The sequence below is a fragment of the Erinaceus europaeus genome, chromosome 5 (genome assembly GCF_950295315.1).
Source record: "Erinaceus europaeus chromosome 5, mEriEur2.1, whole genome shotgun sequence".
Classification (NCBI taxonomy): Eukaryota; Metazoa; Chordata; class Mammalia; order Eulipotyphla; family Erinaceidae; genus Erinaceus; species Erinaceus europaeus.
Genome location: NC_080166.1, coordinates 40245499 through 40273263, shown reverse-complemented (window position 1 = coordinate 40273263; position 27765 = coordinate 40245499). Strand labels below are relative to the sequence as shown.

The 27765-nt window shown below is 40.9% G+C and overlaps 1 protein-coding gene across 1 annotated transcript in view; it reads left to right on the top strand.

Moving 5' to 3' along the window:
- MAP1B (microtubule associated protein 1B) overlaps window positions 1-27765 on the top strand; it is a 119769-nt gene that overhangs the window by 68047 nt on the left and 23957 nt on the right. The window contains exons 2-3 of the mRNA XM_060191227.1: window positions 17754-17836; window positions 18993-19133. Of these exons, the coding sequence (XP_060047210.1) occupies window positions 19002-19133 (132 nt within the window). The 5' untranslated portion in view covers window positions 17754-17836; window positions 18993-19001. The remainder of the gene's footprint in view (window positions 1-17753; window positions 17837-18992; window positions 19134-27765) is intronic.

Sequence of the window (27765 nt, the reverse complement as noted above, 5' to 3'; positions counted from 1 at the left end):
GCTTGAAACCTAACAGCAGAATGGGCACTGGGTGCTGGCCACAGCAGGGTTGAGGGTGGCAGCTCAGGGAGGTTTTGTAAACAGCATCTGACTGGGGACAGTCCCTTCAGGGAAGACTACCTTAAGGAATTGATGTCTTTCCTGGAACTGAGAGGCCAATCAGAAGCAGCCAAGCATATAGGAGAGAATGCATATTCTGCAGAGGGAATGACCAATGTAGAAACTCAGAAGACCAGGTAGAGAACAGACTCAACACTCTGGCTGTGGTTTGGCTGATGCAGAAAATACTACATAGTTTATGAGCTATGCCCCAGTACTTTGTCTCAGAGCCTTTTCTTCTAGAGTAATAATTTCTGTGGTTTGTACAGATCCTCCCTCTTGAGTTTCATGCTCTTTCATTTGAGTCCAGGGAAGCAAGGACATCATGGTGATTCTTTTCCAACATTTGAGAGGGAAACAGAAGCTACTAGAAGTACACTGAGAGGGGAATTGCAGGGCCCTGGACTATATTCTCAGCACTTGTTTGTAAAAATTTATGTCATGGACCCTGGAAGTGGCACACCTGGTAAAGCACATTTGTTAACATGCACAAGGATCCAGGTTCAATCCTCTAATCCCCACCTGAAAAAGGGGAACTTCACAAACAGTGAAGTAGTACTGTTGGTTTCCCTCTCTATCTATCTCTCTCTCTCTCTCTCTCTCTCTCTCTCTCTCTCTCTCTCCTTCCCTCCCTCCCTCCCTCCATCTCACTCTTCCCTCTCAACTTTTCTCTGTCTCTATGCAAAATAATTTTTAAAGATGTATATCATTTAGGGACTGACAAGATAGCTTACTTGGATATTATACTTGCTTTGTTAGGTTTGACCCTGGCCCTCACCCTAATGAAGGAAGCTTTGGTGCTGTGATGTCTTTCTCTCTGTCTCTGTCTTTCTATCTGAAAAAGTCATCCTGGAACAGGGAAGCCTCCGTAATCAACAACAACAACAAAAAAAAAGTAGAAGGAGGAGGAGGAGGCAGTGGCGGCCAGGTGGTGGCTCACCTGGTTGAGCACATATGTTAAAATGCACAGGGACCCAGATTCAAGCCCCCAGCCCCTACCTGTAGGAAGAAAGCTTTGAGAGGTGAAGCAGTGTTGTAGGTATCTTTCTGTCTCTCTTCCCCTCTCTGTCACCCCTTTCCCTCTCAATTTCTGGCTGTCTCTACTCAGTAAATAAATAAAGATTTAAAAATTTTTAAAAGAAGAAGAAAAAGAGCAGAGGTAGATAACATAATGGTTATACAAAGAGATTCTCATACTTGAGGATCTAAAGTCTAAGGTTCAATCCCCCACACCACCACAACCCAGAGTTGATCAGTGCTCCGGTAAAAAGAAAAAAAATATATTAATGTTGACTCAAAAAGCATTCAGTGTGGTCTAGTTCTCCCTTCTCCTCTGCTGGATTAAGGTATTGTCATACTGAATAGTGTTTACTCCCTAAAATTGCTTCCTTGCACCCAGAAATGAGTCCATTTCTCCCTCATCTCCCTTAGTTTCCTTGAACCTAACCAGCAAGCCTTTGTGGTAACTTGAAGCCCTAGAGAACCCTCCCCATAAAAGTCCAACAGTGATGTGGCTTGTCTATGTGACTGTTCTTCTGTAAGGTCTAAGAGAAAATATACTTATCTGTGGTTGGTGGGATTCCAGAACCAAGACTGAATTAAAACCTCATTAAATGACTCAAGCCAGTGAAGCTAGCAGATCTTTGTGATGGCAACAAAAGCTGAAAGCTGAACAAGGAGGGGGGTGGGGACGGACCTCAGGTTGTTAAATGGCAGGCTGTGAGCCCGATGGGGAAGTTCAGGAACTTTGGAAGACAAAATAGGGTAGCTTGTCTGTTCACACTGCAGAGTAGCTGCAGTTACAGACACATAATGTATGCTAATTGCTATATGATCTTTTTTTTTTTTTCTTTTTCCTTTGGAAAGGCTCAGTTGAAAAGCTCTGAAACCCCAAAGGCAAGGCAGAAATGGTGAAGTATAAGCATTACAGAAAAACAAGTGAGTAAAGAATAAAGAGAAACATGGGCTCCAACTTCATAAAATGGCTTAGTGTTCTGCTAAATCAGCACCTTCCTTTTCTATCATGCCTGCTGGAAAATAAATGAGCAGAAGAGTATGATTTCCTACTTGTGATTTTTTTTTCTTGGTAACATCTGTCCCATAGTATGAAATTGATTAATTGAAATTTTTATTGACACCAGAGTTATCACTGGGGTTCAGTGCCTGCACCATAGATCCACGGTTCCAGATAGCCTTAAAAAAATATAGAGAGAAATGGAGTAGGGGAAAGGAGAGGGAAAAAGAAACTGCAACACTGTTTCACTATTCATGAAGCTTCACTCCTGCACATGGGGATTCCAGGTTTGAACCTCGGTCCTCTGTGTGCACTCTACCTGTGTGCCACCACTGTCCAGCCCCTGAGTTTCGTTGTTTTTTTTTTTTTTTTTTTTTTTTTTTTAGTTTTAGTTTTTTTTTATTTTAACCAGAGCACTGCTCAGCTCTGGCTTATGATGGTGCAGGAGACTGGACTCAAAACTTTGGAGCTTCGGGCATGAGAGTTTTTTGCATAACCATTATGCTAGCTCCCACCTCTTTTTTTTTTTTTAACTAGAAGCAAAACCTCAAAAAAAAAAAAGCTCCCCATTACTGGCTTGCTGAACCACAGAAAACTGGTCAGACACTGCCCATATCCAGGTGGTATCCCATCTGCTGCTCCACCAATACCCCTCAAGGCTCAGGTTGGCTTGGCTCCTGCTGTTCCCATCCATAACTTTGAGTACTTGCATTTTGCTGATGGCTGAGTTTAAATCAAGTCAACCTTGCCAGCTCAAACCTGGGGATATCCCTCTCAACTGCCTACCTTCTCAGTGACAGCCTGGGAAGTCAAGTGATCTTTCTGTTATGCCTGGAATTTTGACAGAGGACATGTAGTGGAACCGGATGTTAGTATTTTTACTGTCAACTTGTTCAATGTGTGTGTATATAACTGTATGTATATTCCAAGAGAACAGATATATTGAAAAACAGTGCCAACATGAGCATAAAGAAAATGATATTTGCCTTCAAAATTTTCTTTTTAAAGATTTATTTATTGTGCTCTGGAAGGTGGCGCAATGAATAAAGCATCGGACTCTTAAGCATGAGGTCTTGAGTTCAATCCCCAGCAGCATATGTACCAGAGTGATGTCCGGTTCTTTCTTTCTCTCCTATCTTTCTCATTAATAAATAAGTAAAATCTTAAAAAAATAAATAAAAGATTTATTTATAAAAAGAGAGAACCAGAACATTACTGTGGAACATGAGATGGTGGGAATCAAACCCAGGACCTTATGTTTGAGAGTCTAATACTTTATCTACTGTACCACCTTGCAGGCTGAGAACTCTGATTTCCTAATAAGAACTTGGTACTTCACACAGATTTTAAAATCTGGAGATTTTTTTTCTTGCCACCAGGATTACCCCAAGACTCAGTGATCACCCTAGGAATCCACCACTCCTGGCAGCCTTCCCCCCTTTTCTTTTTTTCTTTCTACATAGAGAAATTGAGAGAGCAGGGGCTGATAGAGAGGGGTAAAGAAAGACAGACATCTGCAGACCTGTTTCATCACTTATGAAGCATCTCTGCAAGTGAGGAGAAAGACTCAAACCTGGATCTTCTTGTTTAGTAAAGTATTTACTCAGTCAGGTATGCCACCACCTGGCCCTTATATCTGGAGATTTTCTCAAGAGCATGTTTGTACTAACTTCTTGAACCCCAGCTCAGTTTTTACTACCTATTTTTAGAGAAAGAAAAGGAGAAAAATAACAAAGCACTGTTTCATCATTGGTGCTGTCCATGGTGCTCTTATGTGTGGTAAGGCATGAACTTGTGACCTGCTGAGCCATTTCTCAGGTCTTGATTTTTTTTTTTTTTTTTTTTTTTGCCTCTAGGGTTATCGCTGGGGGCTTGGTGCCTGCACTATGAATCTAGTGCTCCTGGATGCCATATTCTCCATGTTGTTGTTATTGCTGTTGCCATTATTGCTGTTGTTGGATAGGACAGAGAGAAATTGAGAGAGGAGGGGAAGACAGAGAGGGAGAAAAACACAGACACCTACAGACCTGCTTCACCACCTATGAAGCGACCCCCCAATGCAAGTGGGGAGCCAGGAGCTCAAACTGGGATCCTAATACAGGTCCTTGTGCTTCGCCCCATGTGCACTTAGCCATGTCCCCTTGATTTTTGTTTTAATTTAGCTGACTCTGAAAGTGAATATTGTGATGATTTGGTTCTGGAAAATGACAGCTATGATCAACCATTTCCCTAGATTTTGATGGAAAATTAAATGTCAGATAAAATTGTCAAATGCTTCAGAAAATCAATATTTACTGAGGAAAATGGTTTGAACCTTTAATGATTATACTTACTGCCACAGGAAATAATTCTAGCAATGTGTTCAGGCTTTAGGGTAGTAACCATAAAAACAATGTGAGGATTAGTTTAAATAAGGCCACTTACAATGTTTGATTAATTACACATGCATGCTGTTGTTTCCTAAAGTAACCACAAAGCTCCCGGAATCATCTGAGATCACAAAGCCCTAACCCCACACCTGCTTTTGAATCAGGCCTTCTGAGGGTAGGCATGTCAGTGGGTGTTTCTATCAAGTTCCTTAGGTGATTGTCAGGCCTACTAAACCTAGTCTTTTCCCCCAGCAGGCAGGTGTCTTCTAGACAGAAAATAAAACCATGCCCTTGGCCAATCAGTGGATGTGTTGGTTAAAGTAAATATATTTTGAAGGGCAGGCATGGGTTATTATTGGGTTATTTAACACTGTGGAATATTCTGCTCAGACTCTCCACTGCAGAGGTACAAGTTAGGACTACCCTCAGCTATAGGTTTTTCTAAGTTCTCCAAGAGTACCACTTAAACTATGTTGATGTGTCCCAAATCTTTGCTTCTGGCATCACCTACCACCTAAACATCAGGTCCTCATTTCTGCCAACCTTTTTAGATAGAGCTACTAGATTCTCCCACAGGGACCTCAAAACCAAGCTCACTCTTCCCTTTAAATAGGAAGAATGGGAGAAACAGAGAAAGAAGAAAGACCACAACACTGCTTCATCCGATCTGTTAAAAAAAATACATAATTATAGCAATTGATCTTTGTGGCACACTAATGAGATTACACATAAATAAAAAGATTGTGTAAGTCATGAGGCACATCACAAAGGAAAGACAATGTAGTTATCATTTTAGCACTTCCCCACAAATAGAACAGTTTATTTGTGCACAGGAGGTGCCTTTGGCAACCAAATACTAAGAGAATGGGATTAGGTAAGAGAAAAGGCCAAAGGAGAGAATTTACCAAGAGGGTGCAGTAAGTTCCCTGAAAAAGGAGTCCCACCTATCGTCCTAAGGCATGCCCTCCCTTCCCACACACACACACACACACACACACACACACACACACAAGCTCTGCACCTTTTATGAACAATGAAAAGTATAAAGTGAGGTTCCTGCTGCCACTAGGAACAAGGGCTCCTGTAACTCTAGAGCTCAGATTTCATTTGCCTGCAGTGAACATGTTTAAAATAGAAAGCATCTTAGAAGTCTTGAAGTTTGTCTGTGTGTTTGCTTATCTTATGTAAAGTTCAGGGAAACATACAACAGAAGATGCCAAATAATCCAAGAGAAGATTATGTTAAAGGTAGACACATGAAGAATCAAACCAAATAATGACAGCAACAACAAAAAAGAATTAAATCTTCAGCAACAGCATTCCTAGACATAAATTCAAAGGGCATAAAAGCACTAATTTGAAAGGACATACACACCATTATGTTCATAGCTACTTTTTCACAATTTCCAGGGAATAGAAGCAATCAAAATGCCCAATGACAGATTACTAAAGGATTTACAGGACATATATTCAATGGAATACAACGCAGCAATTTAAAAAAAGATGATGGGGGCCTGGGTGGTGGCTCACCTGATTGAGTGCATATGTTGCAGTGCACAAGAACCTGGGTTTGAGCCCTTGGTCCGTACCTGCAGTGGGAAAGCTTTGCAAGTGATGAAGCAGGTCTACAGGTGTCTCTCTTTCTCTCTCCCTCTCTACCTCCCACATCTGTCTTGATTTCTGGCTGTCTCTATCCAATAAATCAATAAAGATAATTTTATGAGTTAAAAATAAATAAATAAAGATGATATTGTGGGGGTCAGGTGGGCACATCCTGCTGAGTATACACGCTACCATATGCAAGGATCTGGGTTCAAACTCCCACTGCCCACCTGCAGCGGGGAAGCTCCATGAGCAGTAAAGCAGTGCTGTGGGCTTCTATCTATTTCTCTCCTCTATCTCCCTTTCTACTCTCAATTTTCCTCTGTCCTATCAAGTAAAAAGAAAGGGAGAAAAAAAAGGGGTCGGGAAATGGGCACTGGAAGCAGTAGATTTAAAGTGTATATACAGTGATAACTTGATGGCAATAATAATGATGATAATTTCATATAATTATATTTATATTATATAGTTATCATTATAAGTAAATTTTTTAAAAGTGGAAAAATTGAAACTGTGTTCTTTAGGACAAAATGGATGGAACTGGGGGTGATTATGCTAAGAGAAATATGTAGAGGTAAAGGACAACTATCAGATATAGTTTTGCTCATATGTGGAATTTAGATGACTAAAGCAAATTAACTTGAAAAAATAGTGGTAACAAACTGTCTCTTGAACTTTATGAGAACTGTGGGTGGGAACTTTATGGGAAGTCGGGGGTGGTTAGAACTCTTGTGGAGTGTTAACTCACACAGACTCCGTATGTGAGTGAGAAATTATGCCCTTGAAATCTTGTAATCTGTAAAACATTGTTAAATCACTAATTAAAAAAAAGAAGTCTTTGAGAAAATGACTAAGTCTAGGAAATGCAGAGAAAAATTTTGATGGCATTCTATAATAATTAAATTCTCTGTAATATGATATGAGAGATATTTCAGGTGCTTTTTGAAAAAGTTGTTATGCCCAAGCAATTATCAACTAAATTAAATTTTTAAAATCATTTATGAAGACTCCTGAATTTGGCGATAATGGAATTTGAATTCTTATTCTCTTATCTTAAAAAAAAACACAGAAAAGTTGAAGATATGATGCAAAGGTACAAACATCAAATGATGCAAATTTAGAAGTGCAAAAAATATATATATATTTGCAACAGAAAAGAATTACCATAAAAAAAAAGAAATATTTCCAGGAATATCAGAACTGGGTTTTGATTGTTCAGAACAAAGAGGGGGTTGGGCCTGGGGTGTGAGTAGGAGGCAGTTTGCCATGCTGGAAAGGGCTGAGGACTCAGATGCTGGCTGACCAGACTTGATCCAGGCTACATGTGCACTTCTCTTTGAGAATTGTGGCTTCACAATTTGAAAAGCTTTATTTTGGACAAGAGTAGGTCAGGATAAGATTAAGAAAAAGAGTCACCTCACAGCCTTGATCCTGAGTGACCAGGTGGAACTTGACTCTGGGTCTCCATGCTGTCTAGGAGGCTTTAGGCAAGTGGGTAGGCCTCAGCTTCTTCCTCCATGAAAAGGATGCTCATATTTGTTTTCATTTCATTCATAGGAATGTTATGAGGATTAAACACTTACCACCTAACAGATAAAAAAATACTTTGAGGGAGTCGGGTGGTAGAGCAGCGGGTTAAACGCAGGTGGCGCTAAGCGCAAGGACCAACTAAGGATCCCGGTTCGAGCCCCCAGCTCCCCACCTGCAGGGGAGTTGCTTCATAGGTGATGAAATAGGTCTGCAGGTGTCTATCTTTCTCTCCCCCCTCTGTCTTCCCCTCCTCTCTCCATTTCTCTCTGTCCTATCCAACAATGATGACATCAATTACAACAATAATAATAATTAAAAAAAAGGGCAACAAAAGGGAAAATTAAAACAAAAACTTCAAAAAATGCTCAGGCACTTGGCCCACTTAAGGTTTACTGCTTTTTTTTGTGCTGAACTCTGTTGTGGTCCTGAGGTAGATTCTCCCCAGTTCCACGTCTTAGCCTCATCTTGAGGTACTTTTTGACCCAGGTGGATCAGTCACCTTCTTTCTCAGTCCTGAGGTAATTTCTCATCCCAGTGAAAGCGGGAGGTTTCTGTGGGGCAGGCTGCTCCTCTCATCTCCTTCCTCTGTGTCCTCTTACTGGAGCACTAGGAGAGGTCTTTGCTAGTGGTGGCCTTGCTGACTACTCTTACCTTGTGATCCCTCCTACCTCCCTTCTTGTTTTTCTTATTTAGAATGATGAGGTGGTATTGTGAACGGAGCTTGAAGAAATCATATTAAGTGAGATAAACCAGAAAGAGAAGGATATAAATGGAGTGATTTCACTTATAAACACAAGTTGAGAAATAAGAACAGAAAGGGAAACACAAAGCAGAACTTGGACTGGGTTTGCTATATTGCACCAAAGTAAAAGACTTTGGGGGTAAAGGGGGTACAAGATGGTGGAGGGGGACCTAGACTGAGGGTGAGAGTGTTTGCAGAAAACTGAGAAATTTTATGCATGTACCAACAACTGTTATTTACCAATAATATGTAGATAACCATTAATCCCCAATATAAATAAATCAATAAATAAATGTAATGGATGATTTAATTATAGAAAAGGAAAGAACAGAAAGAAATGATGAGGTATACTAGGAGAAGCACTGTGAAGCTCTTGGGTACAATGCTACTTGTGAGGCTTCCTGCCTAAATGGTGTCTTGCCTCTCTCTGTGATAGGAGAGTTCCTTCATCCAGGATGGGTCTGGACCAGGGCCTGCTCTGTGCCCAAGGGTTAGTTGTGAGAAAGACGTCTGTGAGGGCTGTGCTGGAAAAGAATTAGTAAGAGTGTGTCCTCTCCCTCCATTCCAGCTCCCTTTCTCTTCAGACTTCTCCTACTTCTTAGTGCATTTGCTCTGCATTACTACCTGGGTTCCTACAAAAAGAAGGTCTGGTTGTTATTCCAAATTTAAACAAACAAAAACAAAAACACTGCTGAAAGATGTTGGTCATTACTGTTAGTTCCTACATTAAGTGTAGTTCACATCTTATCTTGCTTTCATCCACTTAGATGAATGCACACTGGAGTGGGCTTTTTTTGCACATAGGGTTGGAGGTGAAATGTTTCTTCCCCCAACATCTGCTTTAGTAAAGAGTTAGAGTTCAATAATGCCCATTGATGTTATTTCTCCCTTTTTTTTGTCACTCTTTTCTCCCAGTGAAAACAGACTTTATTTTTTATTATTATTAGGGCCAAAGAGAGCAGGATAGTGTAATTGTTATGCAAAGAGACTCATGCCTGAATATCCTAAGTCCCAAGTTCAAAGTCCCCCATACCACCATAAATAAGAATTAAGTAGTGCTCTGATAAAAAAAAATAATAAAATAAAAGTAAATGGCAGTGGTGGGGGCCAGGCTTGAACCTAGGTTGTGCACATGTCCAAGAGCTACTTGCAGGCCCTGAAGACAGACTTTAATAGCAAGGCGTTTGTGCTGTGGCCTTCTCCTAATCTAGCAGACCTTACCTTTCATTAAATAATCCCAGTTCTTTTCCCTCACACATTTATTTCTCTTATGAACTCTAGAATGCTTCTTCACACTGGAAGCAATTTTTTTTTAAAGAATTTATTTATGTATTCATGAGAAAGATAGTAGAGAAAGAACCAGACATCACTCTGGTACATGTGCTACTGGGGACTGAACTCAGGCCCTCATGATTGAGAGTTCAATGCTCTATCTACTACGCCACCTCCCAGACTACAAGGAAGCAATTTCAAAAGCCTTTTCCAAAAACAATACAGTGTTGTTTTTTTACCAGATAAAGTAACAGAGGAGTGAGTCAGTGGGTAAGAACTGGAAAGCAGTGGGAGTGGGTAGAGTTAGGGGCAGAGGGGCGGGCACAGGGTTCTCCTTCTCACCTCTTGCTTCCACTCCTGCCCATCCATATCAGTAGCATGTGATTCTTTTCATCTGCTTCTTTTCATATTGAATACATATCCAAAGCTTTCTCCTTCAATTTCCACTTCTAGAATGTTTTTTCCAGCATGTCTAAAGGAAGTTGTAGGAATAAAGTTATGGGTTGTTATCACTGATGGAAATAAAAATGAAATATCCATTCACAAGATAGAGGTTTTGTCCTCTTAGAGACCATTTACAAGGTGTTAGTATTACTCATTACTGTTTTTTATTATTATTATCTCTATTTATTGGATAGAGACAGCCATAAATCAAGAGGGAAGTGGGAGATAGGGAAGCAGACAGAGAGACACCTGTAGTACTGCTTCACCACTTGCAAAGCTTTCGCCCTGCAGATGGGGACTGGGGGCCTGAACCTGGGTCCTTGCACATTGTAACGTGTGCTGTCAAAACCAGGTGTGCCACCACCCAGCCCCCTCGTTACTATTTTCATCAAGCATTGTCCCCATCTCTTAGCACATCTGTGACTTCAGGCCCAGCATTCTCTCCCTTTGTTCTAGATGATTTTGCTAAGTAGCTGCCTGCCTGGACCAGACTGTTAGGAGAATTGACTCAGCCACAGCAGAGTTGTTATAACTTCCTAGCTCACTAAATTCTGCACAAATGTGTAGAATTGTGTGGAAGAGAAGGACCAGTGGTGCACAAGAGAAAAGGTTCAAGCATTATAGTGTTTAGTTGTAACTGTGCCTCCATAGTAGGAGTCTTAGAAATCAGCCATGATCTATCTCTTACTAAATTGAGGGGGAGGGGCTGTGTTTCTTTGTATCTAGATGAATATTCAACTTTCTGGGAAATCCCCTTTCAAATTTATGCCTAGAAAATAACATTTTGCTTTACATGCTTTCAAAGTCACCTGGATGTAGTAAAGCATATACCACTAAAACAGCACATCAATAAAAGATACAGATCTTACGAATCAGATTTTCAAAACAGGAAAAAAAGTAGTCCTAGCAATAACTGAAAACTGCAGGTTTACTGAAGTATCAAGCATAGCCTTGAGAATGGACAAAAGCCTCATTGTCTGCAAGGACCCCATGCTTGAGGGGGTCCTCAGACTCTTTGGATTCTAAGGTGGAGCTGACCCCTTTTTTTGTCCAATGACCAGCTTCCTCCCTGCCCCCAGTACCCAGGCTGAGCCTCCACAACTACTGAGGAAGCCCTAAAAGACATTTTTTTTTTTGTCAAGGCAGTAAGTGACACCGTCATTGTATCGCAAGATCCTACTTTTTTTTGTCCCTTCTGAACAATGTAGAGAAGAGTTATTCATCTGGGTGGTGAAATGATTTCACTATGAGCTGTGTCTAGAGGATTCATACTATAATTAGAAAGAGAGAGGAGGAAGAGGAGAGAGAGAAAGAGAGAGAGAGAGAGAGGAGAGAGAACAATTGGATTGCTTGTCTTTCCTGGGACTTCTTTTCTGAAGGAACTGAATGAAACCTTGCACAAGAGGGTGGTGGCCTCTCCTCAGAATGCCTGGCCTGTTTCCCAGTGTGAAACATTTCCCAAACATGCCACTTTGTGAGCTGCCTGCCACCAGGAAAACCAGCATCCCCCACCCCACTCCATCCTAGAGTGGGGATAGGCTCTCCAGCTCCTCCTGCAGACCCTAGGCTTGCCAGATGCCAGGAAGGCCCCACCCCTGGTTACGTTGCCATGGACAAAAATCTGTCCAGCCTTCCCTTGTGAGGACCTTGAAGCCTCTCTCTCTCTCTCTCTCTCTCAATCCCCTCCTTCATTCAAATCCAATCCTATAAAAAGGCTTTTGTTGAAGGAGCAGCCATGGTGTCTTGGTGCATGTCTGTGTCATTGCTGTCACTATTTCCAAAGATGAACAAATAGAACATCCCCAGTTGAATTTCTGAGCCAACAGGTCCAGAAAAGTGACTTGGGAGGCTAGAGGGAAACGGCCACCCTTACATGGTTTGTTTTGTTTGCAAGTGATAAGCTCAAGAGGAAAGGGACCATTTGTGAATGGTAAGAAACCTACCTGCTTCCTTGTTCCTCCTTGCTGACTATCTGGGGAAGGGCTATGTGGGCAAAACCTAGTGCAGTGCTGCACTGTTACTGCTAAGATATATGTTTCTGAGGGTGTGGTATGCATGGCAGGGCATGGCAAAGCACTGAGGAAAGAAAGGGGCTCTGAAATCTTTGTCATGTCTTGGGGAGGGAGCTGCTTCTGTGAAATTTGCTCAAGCCTCCTTGCCTGAATACAGTCCTGATGGCAGCCATACGTTGACATTCCACTGTTGCTTTGCCTGCTGAAGACAATCACATCAAAAGCTTCATCTGGGGCGTGAATGTGTATGCCTTCTTGGGCTTAAAGCAGTTTTCTTTGCTTAATTTTGTCACCTCAGTGCCTTTGGATATCCCAAAGTCTTTGTTGAAGTCACATGTGGATGGATCTGAAGAGAGGATGTTTTTCTGTATTAGGCTGCTTTCTCATTTTGCCATTTGTTGATCCAATTTGATGTTCTTTTACTTTAGTTGTAAATACATGTGCTTGTGAAAAAGTAAAGCTGGCCAAGGCTATCAGCAGTGTCCCACAAGTGGCAGACTTTGGCATACGTAGTCAGTAGATGCTCTTTCTTGTGGCTTGGTGAATTCTTTTTCTTGAGTCGTGCCTACTCAAATTGTGTGGCATGATTCTGTTTGAGAGTTTGTTCATTTGGAGGGATTTGGAGTAAGTCACTTTTACCTTCTTTTATCTGAATGTTCTGTTCCATTTTCTTTTTGCCAAATCTCTTCCTCTTAAAGCTTTCTGGTCTCTTGGTATACACATTTGCCTCCATTTCTTTGGATTTATCTCTGGCAGTTGGTGTTCTTCCAAGTTGGTGTTTTCCCAAGTCTTGGCCCTAGTTATTAGCACCAGAGATCAATGAAACATTGGGTTGTTGGAAATGTCATGGTATATTTTGCTGGGTTTTTTTTAATCATTTTTTTCAGATTTATTTTCTATTTTATTCTTTTAACCAGAGCACTGCTCAGCTCTTGTTTATGGTGGTGTGGGGGATAAAACATGGGCTTTCCAGCCTCAGGTATGAGTCTCTTTGCATAATCATTATGTTATCTAACCCCCCCCCCATGTGTTTCTAGTCAAAAATGCATCATGACTTTCCTGGTGCCAGTAGATGACTCTAGAGCTAGAGCCCAAGTCCTGCCACTGCCACCTCCCAGTCACTGCTAAATGTTTCTGATAGGAAATTAAAAAACAACAACAACAATGGAGAACAGGCTTGATAATGGCAATGTGGGTATTTCAACATGTGTTGTTTTTTTTATTGGTTTCTTTACTTCATCATCACTATTATTTCTATTATTGATTTGTCATTGTTTGGGCTTTACCCAGCAGAGGTATGAGACAGAGGTAGGGAGAAACACTAGAGCAAACAAGTTTGCCCTGCTGTTCTAGTGCTTCCTGATGATGCTAATGTCTAGAGCATGGGTCACACACATGGCAAAGCAGGCTCCTGCCCATGTGAGCTCTCTTACCAGTCCCAACATGTTGCTCCTTCCATAATACTTCTGACTGTTAATGATATAAATGGAAAAAATTCAAATGAAACTGTATCTTGGGCTACTTTTTTTTTCTTTTTAATTTTTTATTTAAGAAAGGATTAATGAACAAAAACATAAGGTAGGAGGGGTACAACTCCACACAATTCCCACCACCCAATCCCCATAACCCACCCCCTCCCATGATAGCTTTCCCATTCTCTATCCCTCTGGGAGCATGGACCCAGGGTCGTTGAGGGTTGCAGAAGATAGAAGGTCTGGCTTCTGTAATTGCTTCCCCGCTGAACATGGGTGTTGACTGGTCGGTCCATACTCCCAGTCTGCCTCTCTCTTTCCCTAGTAAGGTGTGTCTCTGGGGAAGCTGAGCTCCAGGACACATTGGTGGGGTCTTCAATCCAGGGAAGCCTGGCCAGCATCCTGGTGGCATCTGGAACCTGGTGATTGAAAAGAGAGTTAACATATGAAGCCAAACAATTTGTTGAGCAATCATGGATCCCAAGCATGGAATAGTGGAGAGGAAGTGTTAGGGAGGTACTCACTGCAAACTCTAGTGTACTTCTGCTTTCAGGTATATATTTTGCAGTAGTTTATGGATACGTGTGCACATAAGCTCTCTCTCACAGAAACTGGTGTATATCTAGGTTATGGGACTTTGTTAGAAAGTGAACTACCTGAGATGAAATTAGAGTGTACTATAAAAGGAAAGGTCTCACCTGAGTAATGAAGCTGAAGGGTTGTCATTCCACACGTGAAGTCTCTGGATACAGTCTGAGGTGAAGCATGTTGAGGTGGCAATCGTTGCGTTGGTTAGGTTGTGATCGGCAGATGCAATATTATTTGGTTTGGATTGGGAGATGCATACGGGAAAGTGGGCCCTATCCAAGGGTTCCAGGACTGGGGGAAGTAGGGGCTCTATAGTGGAGATGTGAGATTCCTGCTGTTTTAGGGTTCAAAAAGACAATCGATAGTTAATATTATCATCACATTATTTGTTAATTGGGTTAACTTTGAAAAGTCCCTTTGTTATGGTTTGCTGTACAGTATCCAGTATCTTGTATATAGCTGTGCTATTGGATGCTTCTAATCTACTTGGTCTAGGCTTTTGAGAGAGTCCGCATATCAAATACATAGCCTATATATTAAAAAGATTCAGTTTGTCTTTTGAGAAACTTTGAGACATACAATTGATTTCCCCCCTCTCATATTAATTAACTACTGATTTATATGTCTACATTTTGCTAGGAGTGTAGATAAACACCATTCCCACCACCAAAGGACTGTGACCCATCCCTCCCGCCCACTCCCACCCCCCACTAGCCCAGGAAGCTGCATGTCTACCCCTCACCACTGGGTTTTTACTTTGGTGCCCTACTTACAATTTGATCAGGTCCTGCTTTTAGTTTCCCTTTCAGATCTTCTTAGCTTCTGTTGATGAGTGGGATCATCCCATACTCATCTTTATCTTTCTGGCTTAGTTCACTTAACATAATTCCTTCTAGCTCTGTCCAAGATGGGTCAGAGAAGGTGGGTTCATTGTTTTTGATAGCTGCATAGTATTCCATTGTGTATATATACCACAGCTTTCTCAGTTGGGCTACTTTTTTAACCTCTTAATTAAATGCAATTTGTTTACCATACAATTTATTCACCTAAAGTATAACGTTCAGTAGTTTTAAGTATGTTACACTGTTAATCTTTTTTTTTTTTTCTCCCCGCCCAGACTGTTAATCTTTTAAAGTGCTGGCCATACCTATATATATGCTAAAGTTTCCCATTTCAACTACTTTTTTAAATTATTATTTTTTTTAATTTTTATTTATAAAAAGGAAACACTGACAAAACCATAGGATAAGAGGAATACAACTCTACACAGATCCCACCACCAGAACTCTGCAGCCCATCCCTTCCCTTGATAGCTTTCCTATTCATTATCTGTCTGGGAGTGTGGACCAAGGATCATTCAACTACTTTTAATGTACAATTCAATGGCTTCTGCATAAACTGTATTGTGCAACCATCAACCCTAGTCCCAAAGCTTTTCCATCAACCCAAATATAAACTGTGGGTGCAGTAAACACTCCACATCCCCTCATCTCATAGCCACTAGTTATTTCCAATTTCCCCTCTCAATCTATAGTATTTCTCTTTTTGTGTCAGATTTATTTCAGAAAGTTTAATGTTTTCAAAGTTCTATGTTGTTGCATGTATCAGTGCTTCATTTTTTTCTTTTTAGCTATTAAAGGTCTTAAACAACCATTTTATTTTTATTTTTCACCCTTTTTTTTTGAGGGGGCTAATGGTCTACATTGACACATGGGTACAATATCATTGTGTACCTGGACCCCAAAGTTCTCTTTGCTTCATTTCTTTTTTATGACTGAATAATAGATCATATTTCACATATATATTTATATATAAGCCATATTTTACTTGTTTATTTTTTCACTAGGGTTATTACAGCTGACTCACACCTTCATGACTACACCATGTACAGGAGCACTGTTATTATCATAATTATTATTACTATTATTATATAATATATTATTAATTATTATCATAATTATTATATATTATATTATTACTCGATGGTGGGAGACAGAGATGGAGCATGAGAGAGACAGAGAGAAAGAGAGACACTGTAACATCACACCACCACTTGTGATTCTTTACCTGTGGAAGCACTCTCACGTTGCTGGCTGGGGTACTCAAACCAAGGTACATGCATGACCATTTTTTTTAAATCCCATCACCCATGGATGAACATATAGATTGTTATCTATATGTTCATTATTATCTATATGTTATCTATCTTTTAGCTATAGCAAATACTTCTCCAGTGACCATTGACACCAAATGTCTATTTAATTCCCTGCTTCTTTTAACCTATCTATTGTTAGAATATCTAGATAGTATGGCGATTTTATTTTATTTTATTTATTTTTATTTATTTATATTTTCCCCCCAGGGTCATTGCTGGGACCACTGCTGGGACCCATGAAGGGTTCCACCATTCCAAGCAGCCAGTTTTTCCATTTTTCATTTTTTTTGAATGAGAAACAGAGTGAGGGAAAGAAAAAAAGACTGCTTATGACGCTACCTCCCTGCAGGTGGTGATGAGGGGCTTGAACCCAGGTCCTCAGTCATGATGAGTTGCAATCTGTGCACTCTACTGGGTGCACCACTGCCCAGCTCCAGTGATTTTATCTTTTTGAAGAAACACCTGGCCATCTTCATGGAAACAATGACATTTTCAACCTTTCTCTTGTTTGTGTTTGTTTCCCTCAGATACAGCTCTGTTTCTTTCTGTTACCCAAGTTCCTTCTCCTTCCACTCAGCAGGCATGCTCTCATCTACCCTCCCAATCACATGTTGGAGGGGTCATTCCTTTCTCTGCCCCTTAATGACTGGCAGAGAGAGCATGGATCAACCCTTCTGGCCATCCATCTGCCTAATCACTTCCTCTTCATTGTCCAAGGAAGAATGGGCTTTGTTGACCTCAATCAGCTTCTTAATGGAGATGGTTCCAGCCACAGAATATCCCTAAGACCTCTAAGAGATGGAAAGCCATGGGTGTGGAGACATAAGATGTACAGAATGTCAGTCTTCCTTGAAGGGCTTTCCATCAGTGTGGCTTGTTTCACCACCCCATCCAGAAGGAGAGTTGCTCTCTACTTTTCACTTGCTCAGTTTCTCTGGTTTTCCAAGAGCAAGTGGACAATTAACAAATCCCTCAACAGACCGCAGGCCTGCTTCAGGCAGTTGGTGGGTAATTGTGAGCTGGAGTTTCTGGCTGTCATTCATTCCACAGGTTCCCAACTAATCTCAGCACTGTTCTCACCAGAAGGGAGAAACATCTTCAATTACCATGAGAAAAGAAATGTCAAGAGGCCTGGTTGAATTTTCCTGGCATCTACCCCGTCTCACATGAAAACCTGTCATCAAGGCACCGAAGCAGCCTGACCAACAGCTGCAAAAGCAGAGGGTTGTGGGAGTGCAAAGGTCCCCAGACCATGTGGGTCCAGCTCCGGAAGTGACCTGCCTGCATCCACATTCTCTTGTTTAATGACACCCTTTGTCTTTGCAAAAGAGTAGAGAATCACAAGTCTGCACCATGTCAGAGGCAAAAATTCCTCTGCTGTCCCTGTAGCAGGCAAGGCTGATTTAATCAGGAAATGCTCATGGTCTTCTCTTTTGTCTGTTTTTGTGCCTGCAGGACAAAAGATCCTTCATCACCGAAGTGACATTTTAGAGACTGTGGTCCTGATCAACCCTTCAGATGAAGCAGTCAGCACTGAGGTAAGTGCTGGGTGCTGCAGCTTCTCGGGACACAGGACCTCACACAGTGAGCAAAGACCAGATGATTAGATGATTAGATGATTAGGGAAAATGGGAGTCAATGAGGACTCTGTGGGGAGAGAAGCTTTGGGTCCAGAAATGGTGGGAGTGGTAGGGATCTGCATCCATACAGCCTGACACTGCCCTTCCAACTAAGGACCAAATGGCAGACAGCAGGAACTGTACTAATTTTGCCTAGGAGGCTTTGGGGAAGGGGTGGCAAAATCTTGGGTCTATGCAGAGGGTTTACTATTGCCACCCATCAAGCACACAGCTCTCGCTACAGTTACTAATAGGATCATCAAGGTACCTAATGTTGAACATAAACAAAAGGTGGTCCTTGAATGGAAAGATTTTAAATAAAATGGTAAATGACTTGTACAGAAGAGCTCTCTGTGAAATTTAGGTGGCAGGAGGCCAACCTGTCCTTCAGTAGAAGCACTTCTGGAAGCACCAAGGTATTCCTTTTGAGCACAGCTGAGTTCAGCGTGAACAGAATGCCAGACATCATACTAGTCACAGACTGAGATCTGGAAGTCAACAGGCTATGACCCAACTATCCTCAACCCCCCACAATACAATCAAGGAACAACATGTGTGCCAAAATAATGCCTAAAGACACCCCCCCCCACACTTCTCAGAGCTGTTCCAGAGTGTCTACATAGATGTATATCAGCCTAAGGTGGAAGGGACCTAGTTGTTCGTCAGCTGGTAGATAAAGAAGCAAACTTATCTGCAGTGTAGGTTGTTTTGCAAAAACACAAGGAACCCCAAACAAGGGGGGAAAGTCAATCACCTGCTACTGTGCTATTCGGATTTAGTTGCAACCAAGCTTAGATGATACCATTCATGGCGAGCTGATGACCACAGTCATCATTTCCTCTGTCTCTGGAGGGGAAATCTCCCACCCTGGCCTCACCCTGCTTAGCTTCTGAAATAGGGTGCATTCAGGGTGATTGACCAGAGACTGTAAGGGAAATCTGAATACCATGGAATGAAGGATTTTACTGGTGAAGCACTTCAAGTGCCCCATGTCCTAGCCCGCTTCTCCATATGGGGAGCAGTGTTCCCCCCCCCCAACCCTCGGCTCATGTCTACTTCCTGTGCTTTCTTCTAGGTGCGTTTAATGATCACAGATGCTGCCAGACACAAGCTGCTCGTGCTGACTGGACAGTGCTTTGAAAATACTGGAGAGCTCATTCTCCAATCCGGCTCTTTCTCCTTTCAATGCTTCATAGAGATTTTCACTGATCAAGAGGTAGGCTCCTGTCTGGGAGTAGCTGAACTTTCCATACACTTTGTTATTACAACTTTGGGCTGCTCTTTGAAAGCACTCAAGGGAAATAGAAGAAGAGGGAATATCATGCCTCCTTTTTCAAAATTAGCAAAACTGTATGGTCCAACTATACCACAGATCTATGGCAAACAAATTTAGAACACTCTATAATTAATTAGGATCATTATTCATGTGCTTGAGATACAGATGGAGGGGGCATTGGAACAGTTAACATTTTACAGATGGCAAAATGATGGAGAAATTTGAAATAACAGACTGCAAAAAGGAAATCCAGATTTTCTGTTTTCTGAAAGACTACTCCAAAGACCTTTTGGACTTCTGTTAGCATTTAATTGCTCTAATTTCTTTCAGTACTGGTACTTATTTTTTCTGCTTTCATTATTTCTTAAACTTGTAATGCCTCATACCAGAGTATGAGCTTGGGTTGTTTGAATAACCCAAGAAAGAGAGGGCTCATGAAAGGGAGGAAAGTAAGAAAACAGGACATGTCAGTGAGAATCATTCATAGATTAAAAAAACTGATCAAAGTAACTGAACTAAAATTTGATTATTAGTATTTCTTTTTTAAAATTCTTTTTTAAAATTTATTTACTAGAAAGGTAAGAGAGAGAGAGAGAGAGAGAGAGAGAAAACCAGACATCAGTCTGGTAAATGTGCTGCCAGGAATGGAACTCGGGACCTCATGTTTAAGAGCCTTAATCCACTTAAAACACTTAATCCACTGTGCTACCTCAGGGACGACACATTAGTATTTCTCATACATAGATCTTATTCAGGGGTGATAACATGTGATGTATTTAAAACTACATATTAGTGGATACTGATAAAAGCAGATCAAAGATTGTATTTTGTTACATTTAAGATTTATTTATTAATGAGGGGATGGTCATAGAATGAGAGCATGATTCTGGCACATGTGATGCCAAGTTTGGAAGTTGGCAAAGGGGACTCTAGATTGAATTCATTTCCTTTTACTCTGATCACAGTGATTCAGCTTTCATCACTTTTCTTTTTATGATTTACAAGACAGCGGTCACATAAGTATATTCTTTTTTTTTTAATTTCCTTATTGGGGAATTAATGTTTTACATTCGACAGTAAATACAATAGTTTGTACATGCATAACATTTCCCAATTTTCCATTTAACAATACAACCCACACTAGGTGCTCTGTCATCTTTTTTGGACCTGTGTTCTCCCTACCACCCACCGAGAATCTTTTACTTTGGTGCAATATGCCAATTCCAGTTCAGGTTCTATTTGTGATTTCTCTTCTGATCTTGTTTTTCAACTTTTGCCTGAGAGTGAGATTATCCCATATTCATCCTTCTGTTTATGACTTATTTTACTTAACATGAATTTTTTTTCTTATTTTTTTTTTTATTGTTGTTGGATAGGACAGAGAGAAATGGAGAGAGGAGGGGAAGACAGAGAAGGGGAGAGAAAGATAGACACCTGCAGACCTGCTTCACTGCCTGTGAAGTGACACCCCTGCAGGTGGGGAGCCAGGGGCTTGAACCGGGATCCTTAGGCCGGTCCTTGCAATTGCGCCACGTGCACTTAACCCGCTGTGCTACCGCCCGACTCCCAACATGAATTTTTCAAGGTCCATCCATGACTGGCTGAAAACGGAGAAGTCACCGGTTTTTGGTTTTTTTAAAATAAATTATTTATTTATTTATTTTCCTTTTTGTTGCCCTTGTTGTTTAACATTGTTGTGGTTATTAATGTCGTTGTTGTTGGATAGGACAGAGAGAAATGGAGAGAGGAGGGGAAGACAGAGAGGAAGAGAGAAAGACAGACACCTGCAGACCTGCTTCACCGCTTGTGAAGCGACTCCCCTGCAGGTGGGGAGCTGGGGGCTTGAACTGGGATCCTTACGCAGGTCCTGGTGATTTGCGCCACATGCGCTTAACCCGCTGCGCCACCGCCCGACTCCCAGAAGTCACCGTTTTTAATAGCTTAGTAGTATTCCATTGTGTATATATACCACAACTTGCTCAGCCACTTATCTGTTGTTGGGTTGCTTCCAGGTTTTGGCTATTACAAATTGTGTTGCTAAGAACATATGTGTACATGTATCTTTTTGGAGGGGTGTGTTGGGTTCCTTAGGATATATCCCCAGGAGAGGAATTGCAGGATCATAGGGTAGGTCCATGTCTAGCCTTCTGAGAATTCTTCAGACTGTTCTCCACAGAAGTTGGACCAAATTACATTCCTACCAGCAGTGCGGGAGGATTCCTTTGACCCCACAGCCTCTCCAGTATTTGTTCTTGCTACCTTTTCTGATATATGACATTCTCACAGGAGTGAAGTGTTATCTCATTGTTGGCTTTATTTGCATTTCTCTGACATTTTTTCATGTGTTTCTTGGCCTTTTTGATCTCTTCTGTGGTGAATATTCTATCCATGTCCTCTCCCCATTTTTGGATGGGGTTATTTGTTTTCTTGTGGTTGAGTTTGGCAAGCTTTTTATATATTTTGGTTTTTTTTTTTTTTTTTTTTTGCCTCCAGGGTTATTGTCGGGCCTCTATGCCTGCACCACCAATCAACTGCACCTGGAGACCATTTTTTTCCCCTTTTGTTGCCCTTATTGTTTTATCATTGTTGTTTTTATTATTTTTTTTGCTGCTGTTGTTGGGTAGAACAGAAAGAAATCAAGAGAAGAGGGGTGACAGAGAGAGGGAAAGAAAGATAGACACCTGCAGACCTGGTTCACCACCTACGCCTGCGAAGCGACTCCCCTACCGGTGGGGAGCTGCGACCTCAAACCCAGATTCTTAGCAGGTCCTTGTGCTTCGTGCCACATGTGCTTAACTCACTGCACTACCACCCGACTCCCTATATTTTGGTTATTAAATTCTTCTCTGATGTATGGCATGTAAAGATATTCTCCCGTTCTGTGAGGGGTCTCTTTGGGTATTGGTTTCTTTTGCTGTGCAGAAGCTTTTTTTTTTTTTGCCTCTAGGGTTATTGCTGGAGCTCGGTGCCTGTACCACGAATCCACTGCTGCTAGAGACCATGTTACCCTTGTTTTATTATTATGGTTATTATTATTGTTGTTGCTGTCGTTAGATAGTACAGAGAGAAATCGAAAGAGGAGGGGAGACAGAAAGGGGGAGAGAAAGATAGACACCTGCAGACCTGCTTCATTGCCTGTGAAGCGACTCCCCTGCAGGTGGGGAGCCCCGGCTCAAACCCGGATCCTTACGCCTGTCCTTGTGTTTCACGCCACGTGCACTTAACCTGCTTCGCTACCGCCCAACTCCCATGCAGAAGCTTTTTAATTTGATGTAGTCCCATAGGTTTATACTTGCCTTCGTCTTATTTGTAGTTGGATTTGTTTCATTGAAGATGTCTTTAAAATTTATGTGGAACAGAGTTCTGCCATTTTTTTCCTCTAAGTATCTGATAGTTTCTAGTCTAACTTCCAAGTCCTTGATCAACTTGGAATTTACTTTTGTATTTGGTGAAATATAGTGGTTCAGTTTCATTCTTCTGCATGTTTCAACCCATTTTTCCAACACCAGTTGTTGAAGAGACTCTACTTTCCCCATTTAATAGTCTGGGCACTATGTGGTTTTTGGTATTGCTTTTATTGTTGTGGTGGATCATGTTGATTGATTTATGTGTATTAAACCAACTTTGCATCCCTGGGATAAACCCCACTTGGTCATGATTACAATTTTTTTAACATAGTACTGTATCTGGTTGGCTAGAATTTTGTTCAATATTTTAGCATCTATGTTCATCAGAGATATTGGTCTATAGTTTTCTTTGATAATAGGTGTGTGTGTGTCCCTCTATCTTTCTGTTCCCTCTCAATTTCTGTCTCTATGCAAAAATAAATAAATATCAAAAAAAGGTGTTTTTTTATTTTAAGAGGAGAAAGAGAGAGACCTACATCACTGCTTCACTGCTTCTGAAGCTTTCTCCCTACAGGTGGGGGCAAAGGACTTGAACCCCAATCCTTGTGCACCACCACCTGACTCTATACTTTTTTTATTATTACCACTTATTGGCAGTGTAATTTAAAGTGAGAAAAAAATACCTGAAATAACTCATTTTCTTTAGGATTACTTTGAATATCCAGAGACTTTTGTGTTTCCACACAGATTTTGGAATCCTTGTTTCTATTTGCTTGAAGAGTACTATTGATTTTTGATAGAGAAAATTCTAAACTCAATGCCAACCCTAAGTAATATGCCCATCTTAGCAATGTTGTCTTCCTGTTCATGAAGATGAGGAATCTTTCCATTTATGTATGTCTTCTATTTTCTTTAACATTGTCTTGTACTTTTCAACATAAAGATATTTTTGCCTCCTTTGGTAAGTTCACTGCAAGGTATTTTGTCCTTCTTGATAAGACTAAAAGTGGGTTTTTTTATTAAAATATTTTATTTATTTATTTTCCTTTTTTGTTGCCCTTGTTTTTATCATTGTTGTGATTATCATTATTGTTGTTATTGTTGCCGGATAGGACAGAGAGAAATGGAGAAAGGAGGGGAAGACAGAAATGGGGAGAGAAAGACACTTGCAGACCTGCTTCACTGCTTGTAAAGCTACGCCCTGCAGGTGGGGAGCTGGGGGCTTGAACCGCTATGCTGGGCATCGAGTTTTGCGCCGTGTGCGCTTAACCCACTACGCTATAGCCCGATAGTGGGTTTTTTTAAATTCATTTCTCTACTCTGTAGTTCATTGTCTGTATATATAAGGATATAACAGATATTTCTATATTTATTTGATATTCTGACACTTTATTGTATTCATTTACTGTTTCTGGTATTTTGGTGGATACTTTAGGGACTATACCAAAGTCAGCAAAATCTGTGTAATCTATCTGTATTGTTGTATCATCTGCACGTAGTGATTATTTTACTTCTCTTCCAATTTGGATTCCCTTTTTTACTTTTATTGCCTAATTACACTGGCTCTTTACCTGTTTTATAATGTATATATGTGTGTGTGTGTGTGTGTGTGTGTATTTTTTTTTTTTTTACCAGAGCACTGCTCAGTTCTGGTTTATGGTGGTATGGGACATTAAACCATATGACTTTGGAGCCTCAGGCATGAGAGTCTCTTTTCATAACCATTATGCTATCTCCTCCACCCCCTACCTCTTTTATAATACACTGTAAATATAGAATAGATCCCATATCCAAAATGGATTGAAAATTTCTGGACTTGAAGAGTGAGCCTGTCTTTTAGAGCTATGTTTGCATATTCCTGCCTTGATAAAAGGGTTTGAGCACAGGATAATTCTGTCACAAAAGGGCATAAGTGACATTTGGTGTACAGTTTTATTCCTTTGATCCAGTCCTTAAAACATACTACCCCCTCCAGAGAAACCAGAAACACAACAGAAAAGCACAAATGACACTTATCCTCCAAGAATAGTTTAAAAAATAAATTGACTGAAAAATAAAATTGCCAATGCACTTAGAGTTTCAGGTTAAGAAGTCTTAGTCATTGAGAGGTCAACTACAAAACCAGAGCTTACACATAGAAAAGTCATCTGACTAATCCACCTCTTCCTGAAATCTAAAGATGATGTGGTCACCATCTCCTGGAACATTTTTTTTTTCAATCTCTCTGTTAGAAAGTTTTTCATCGGGAGTTGGGCGGTAGCGCAGTGGGTTAAGCACAGGTGGCGCAAAGCGCAAGGACCAGTATAAGGATCCTGGGTTTGAGCCCTGGCTCCCCACCTGCCGGGGAGTTACTTCACAGGCGGTGAAGCAGGTCTGCAGGTGTCTATCTTTCTCTCCCCCTCTCTGTTCTCCCCTCCTCTCTCCATTTCTCTCTGTCCTATACAACAATGACGGCATCAATAACAACAATAACTACAACAATAAAACAACAAGGGCAACAAAAGGGAATAAATAAATATTTAAAAAAAAAGTTTTTCATTTCTGATCTCTTTCCCACCTAACAGTATCCTAGATGCCCTTCACTAATGCTGTCAATTTTATCCTCCAGGTTAATGTCCCCTTCTATCAAATGTTCTCTATAAAGCAAGATATTGAAATTATCTTGTGTTGGTCATTTTCCTTCAATCCTGTTTCCTTAGGAGGAAGAGGGAGGGTTGGAAGTAGTAAGGGGGCAATTCAGGAGCTGAGTTATGGCTAGGCCTGAGTGCCTTCATTATTATAGAGTAAGCCTAGAACTCAGAGAACAAAGAATAGGGTTAGAGATATTAATTTGAAAGCTATTAATGTTTTATATCATCCTCATTTATTTATTGGATTGGGACAGCCAGAAATCAAGAGGAAAGGGGGAGGTAGAGAGGAAGGGGAAGGGAGGAGAGAAAGAGAGAGAGAGATGCAACACTGCTTCACCACTTACAAAACTTTCCCCCTACAGGTAGGAACGTGAGGACCCTTGCACATTGTAACATGCACTCAACTAGGTATACCACCACCCAGCCCCTATTAAATATGTTTAAAAGATAAAATGATGTGGAAAAAGAAATACATTTGAAGAGAAAAGCAGCCTGTCTAACAGTTAAAGGTTAAAACCAAAGAGAAGAAGCCAGCAAAGAAATTTATTTTAGTTTAGTTGTTTGGTTATTTTTGGTTCTATTTTAATAAAATGTCTTAACATTTACTGGATACCATAATTCAGATATCATTAATAAATTTAAATTTGTCTATTAAAGTTTCCTTATAATTAGAAAAACAATTTAAATTAGTGACTTCTATAGTTTTAATATAATCTTCTATGAAATAAGCCTAAAAGTAACTCTTGACCATTATGATCTACAATGAATGACATGTCAGTGGTGTGGGGAAGCAAGCTTTGAAGGACTCTACAATTTTTAAAAAATTTTTTATTTATAAACAGGAAACATTGACTAAACCATAGGATAAGAGGGATACAACTCCACACAGTTCCCTCAACCAGAACTCTGTATCCTATCCCATCCCATCCCCTCCCCTGATAGCTTTCTTATTCTTTAACCCTCTGGCAGTATGGACCCAAGGTCATTGTAGGATGCAGAAGGTAGAAGGTCTGGCTTCTGTAGTTGCTTTCCTGCTGAACATGGGCATTGACAGATCTATCCATATTCCCAGCCTGCCTCTCTCTTTCCCTAGTGGGGAAGAGCTCTGGGGAAGTGCAGCTCCAGGACACATTGGTGGGGTTGTCTGTCCAAAGAAGTCTGGTCAGCATCATGCTAGCATCTGGAACCTGGTGGTTAAAAAGAGAGTTAACAAATTAACAAAAAAAAAAGCCAAACAAATTGTCGACTAATCATGGACCTAAAGGCTGGAATAGTGCAGATGAAGAGTTGGGGGGTCCTCCATTTTGTAGATAGCTAGTAGGCATATTTTAGTTATATTCCAAAGGGCCTGTGGCTATACTAGTTTTTGGTTTTGTTTTGTTTTTTTTCTTTTTTCCCCTGAGCCTGGAATCTGATATGCAGGTGGATCCAAGTTATTGTCTAGGGAGATGATGTCATGGCTGGAAAAAGGACCAGAAAGCTGAACCAGGGAAGAGAGTAGCTCCCTAGTATGGGGAAGGGGTATAAATATTGTTGACTGTAAACCCCATTTATTTGATTTGGTCTGGGGCCCATATTCAGCTTAGGAGCCTATGTGACCTCTGCATCCCTGTAGATCTGAGCTTACATTCTGTGGTCATGAGTAGGAACATTCCAAGCTGCCCCAATATCAGCCCATCTTCTTCAGGTGTAGCATAGAGTGTGGAGGATGGAGGATGGAACATTCTCTGACATTGTTGATCCAAGTTGAGGGCAAGGTCTTATGGGGGTCCACAACAGGGTCTATTGTGTTGTTCCTGATAGAAATTACCGGTAACAATGGAGAAAGGGATTTATTCAAGTTCCAGGCCCATCATGCATGTTTGGAATCTCAGGACTCTCCGAATATGGCCCTAGCGGACGGGGTGGTCTGATAGTGACAAAAGAGTCATCATTAATGTATGCCAGTCTCTTGCCCTTATTCAGCTTTTGCAGTCCTTGCTTTGCTAAGGTTACCTTTGGAGTGAGTGAGTGAGAGAATTGTAATAGGTAGTAGGTGAAGAGAGTATCTAAGTAGACACTTTTCATTATGAACTTTATACTGAATCATTACAGACTATTAGGAACTCTGTAATTTATTTAAGTTGGGAGTTCCCTCTAAGAAAAAGGAAAACAAGGATTGGAGGGTAGATAGCATAGCGGTTATGGAAAGAGACTCTTATTCCTGAGGCTCCAAATTCCCAGGTTTAATCCCTCTCACCACTGTTAACCAGAGCTGAGCAGTGCTCTGGTAAAAAAAAAAGAAAGAAAGAAAGAAAGGAAGGAAGGAAGAAAGAAAGAAAAGAAAAGAAAAGAAAAGAAAAGAAAAGAAAAGAAAAGAAAAGAAGGGGGCTGAGTAGTCACAAACCCAGTTAAGCCAACATTTTACCATGCACTAAGACCCATGTCCCAGCCCCCACTTCACAAGTGGTGAGGCACGTCTTTCTCTCTTCTCCTCTGGCTCCCCCTCAACTCTCAGTTTCTCTTTGTCCTGTCCAATAAAACAGAAAGAAAAAAATGGCTCCTGAGGGTGGTGGATTCATAGTTCTGGAACTGAGCCCCGGTGATAACCCTGGT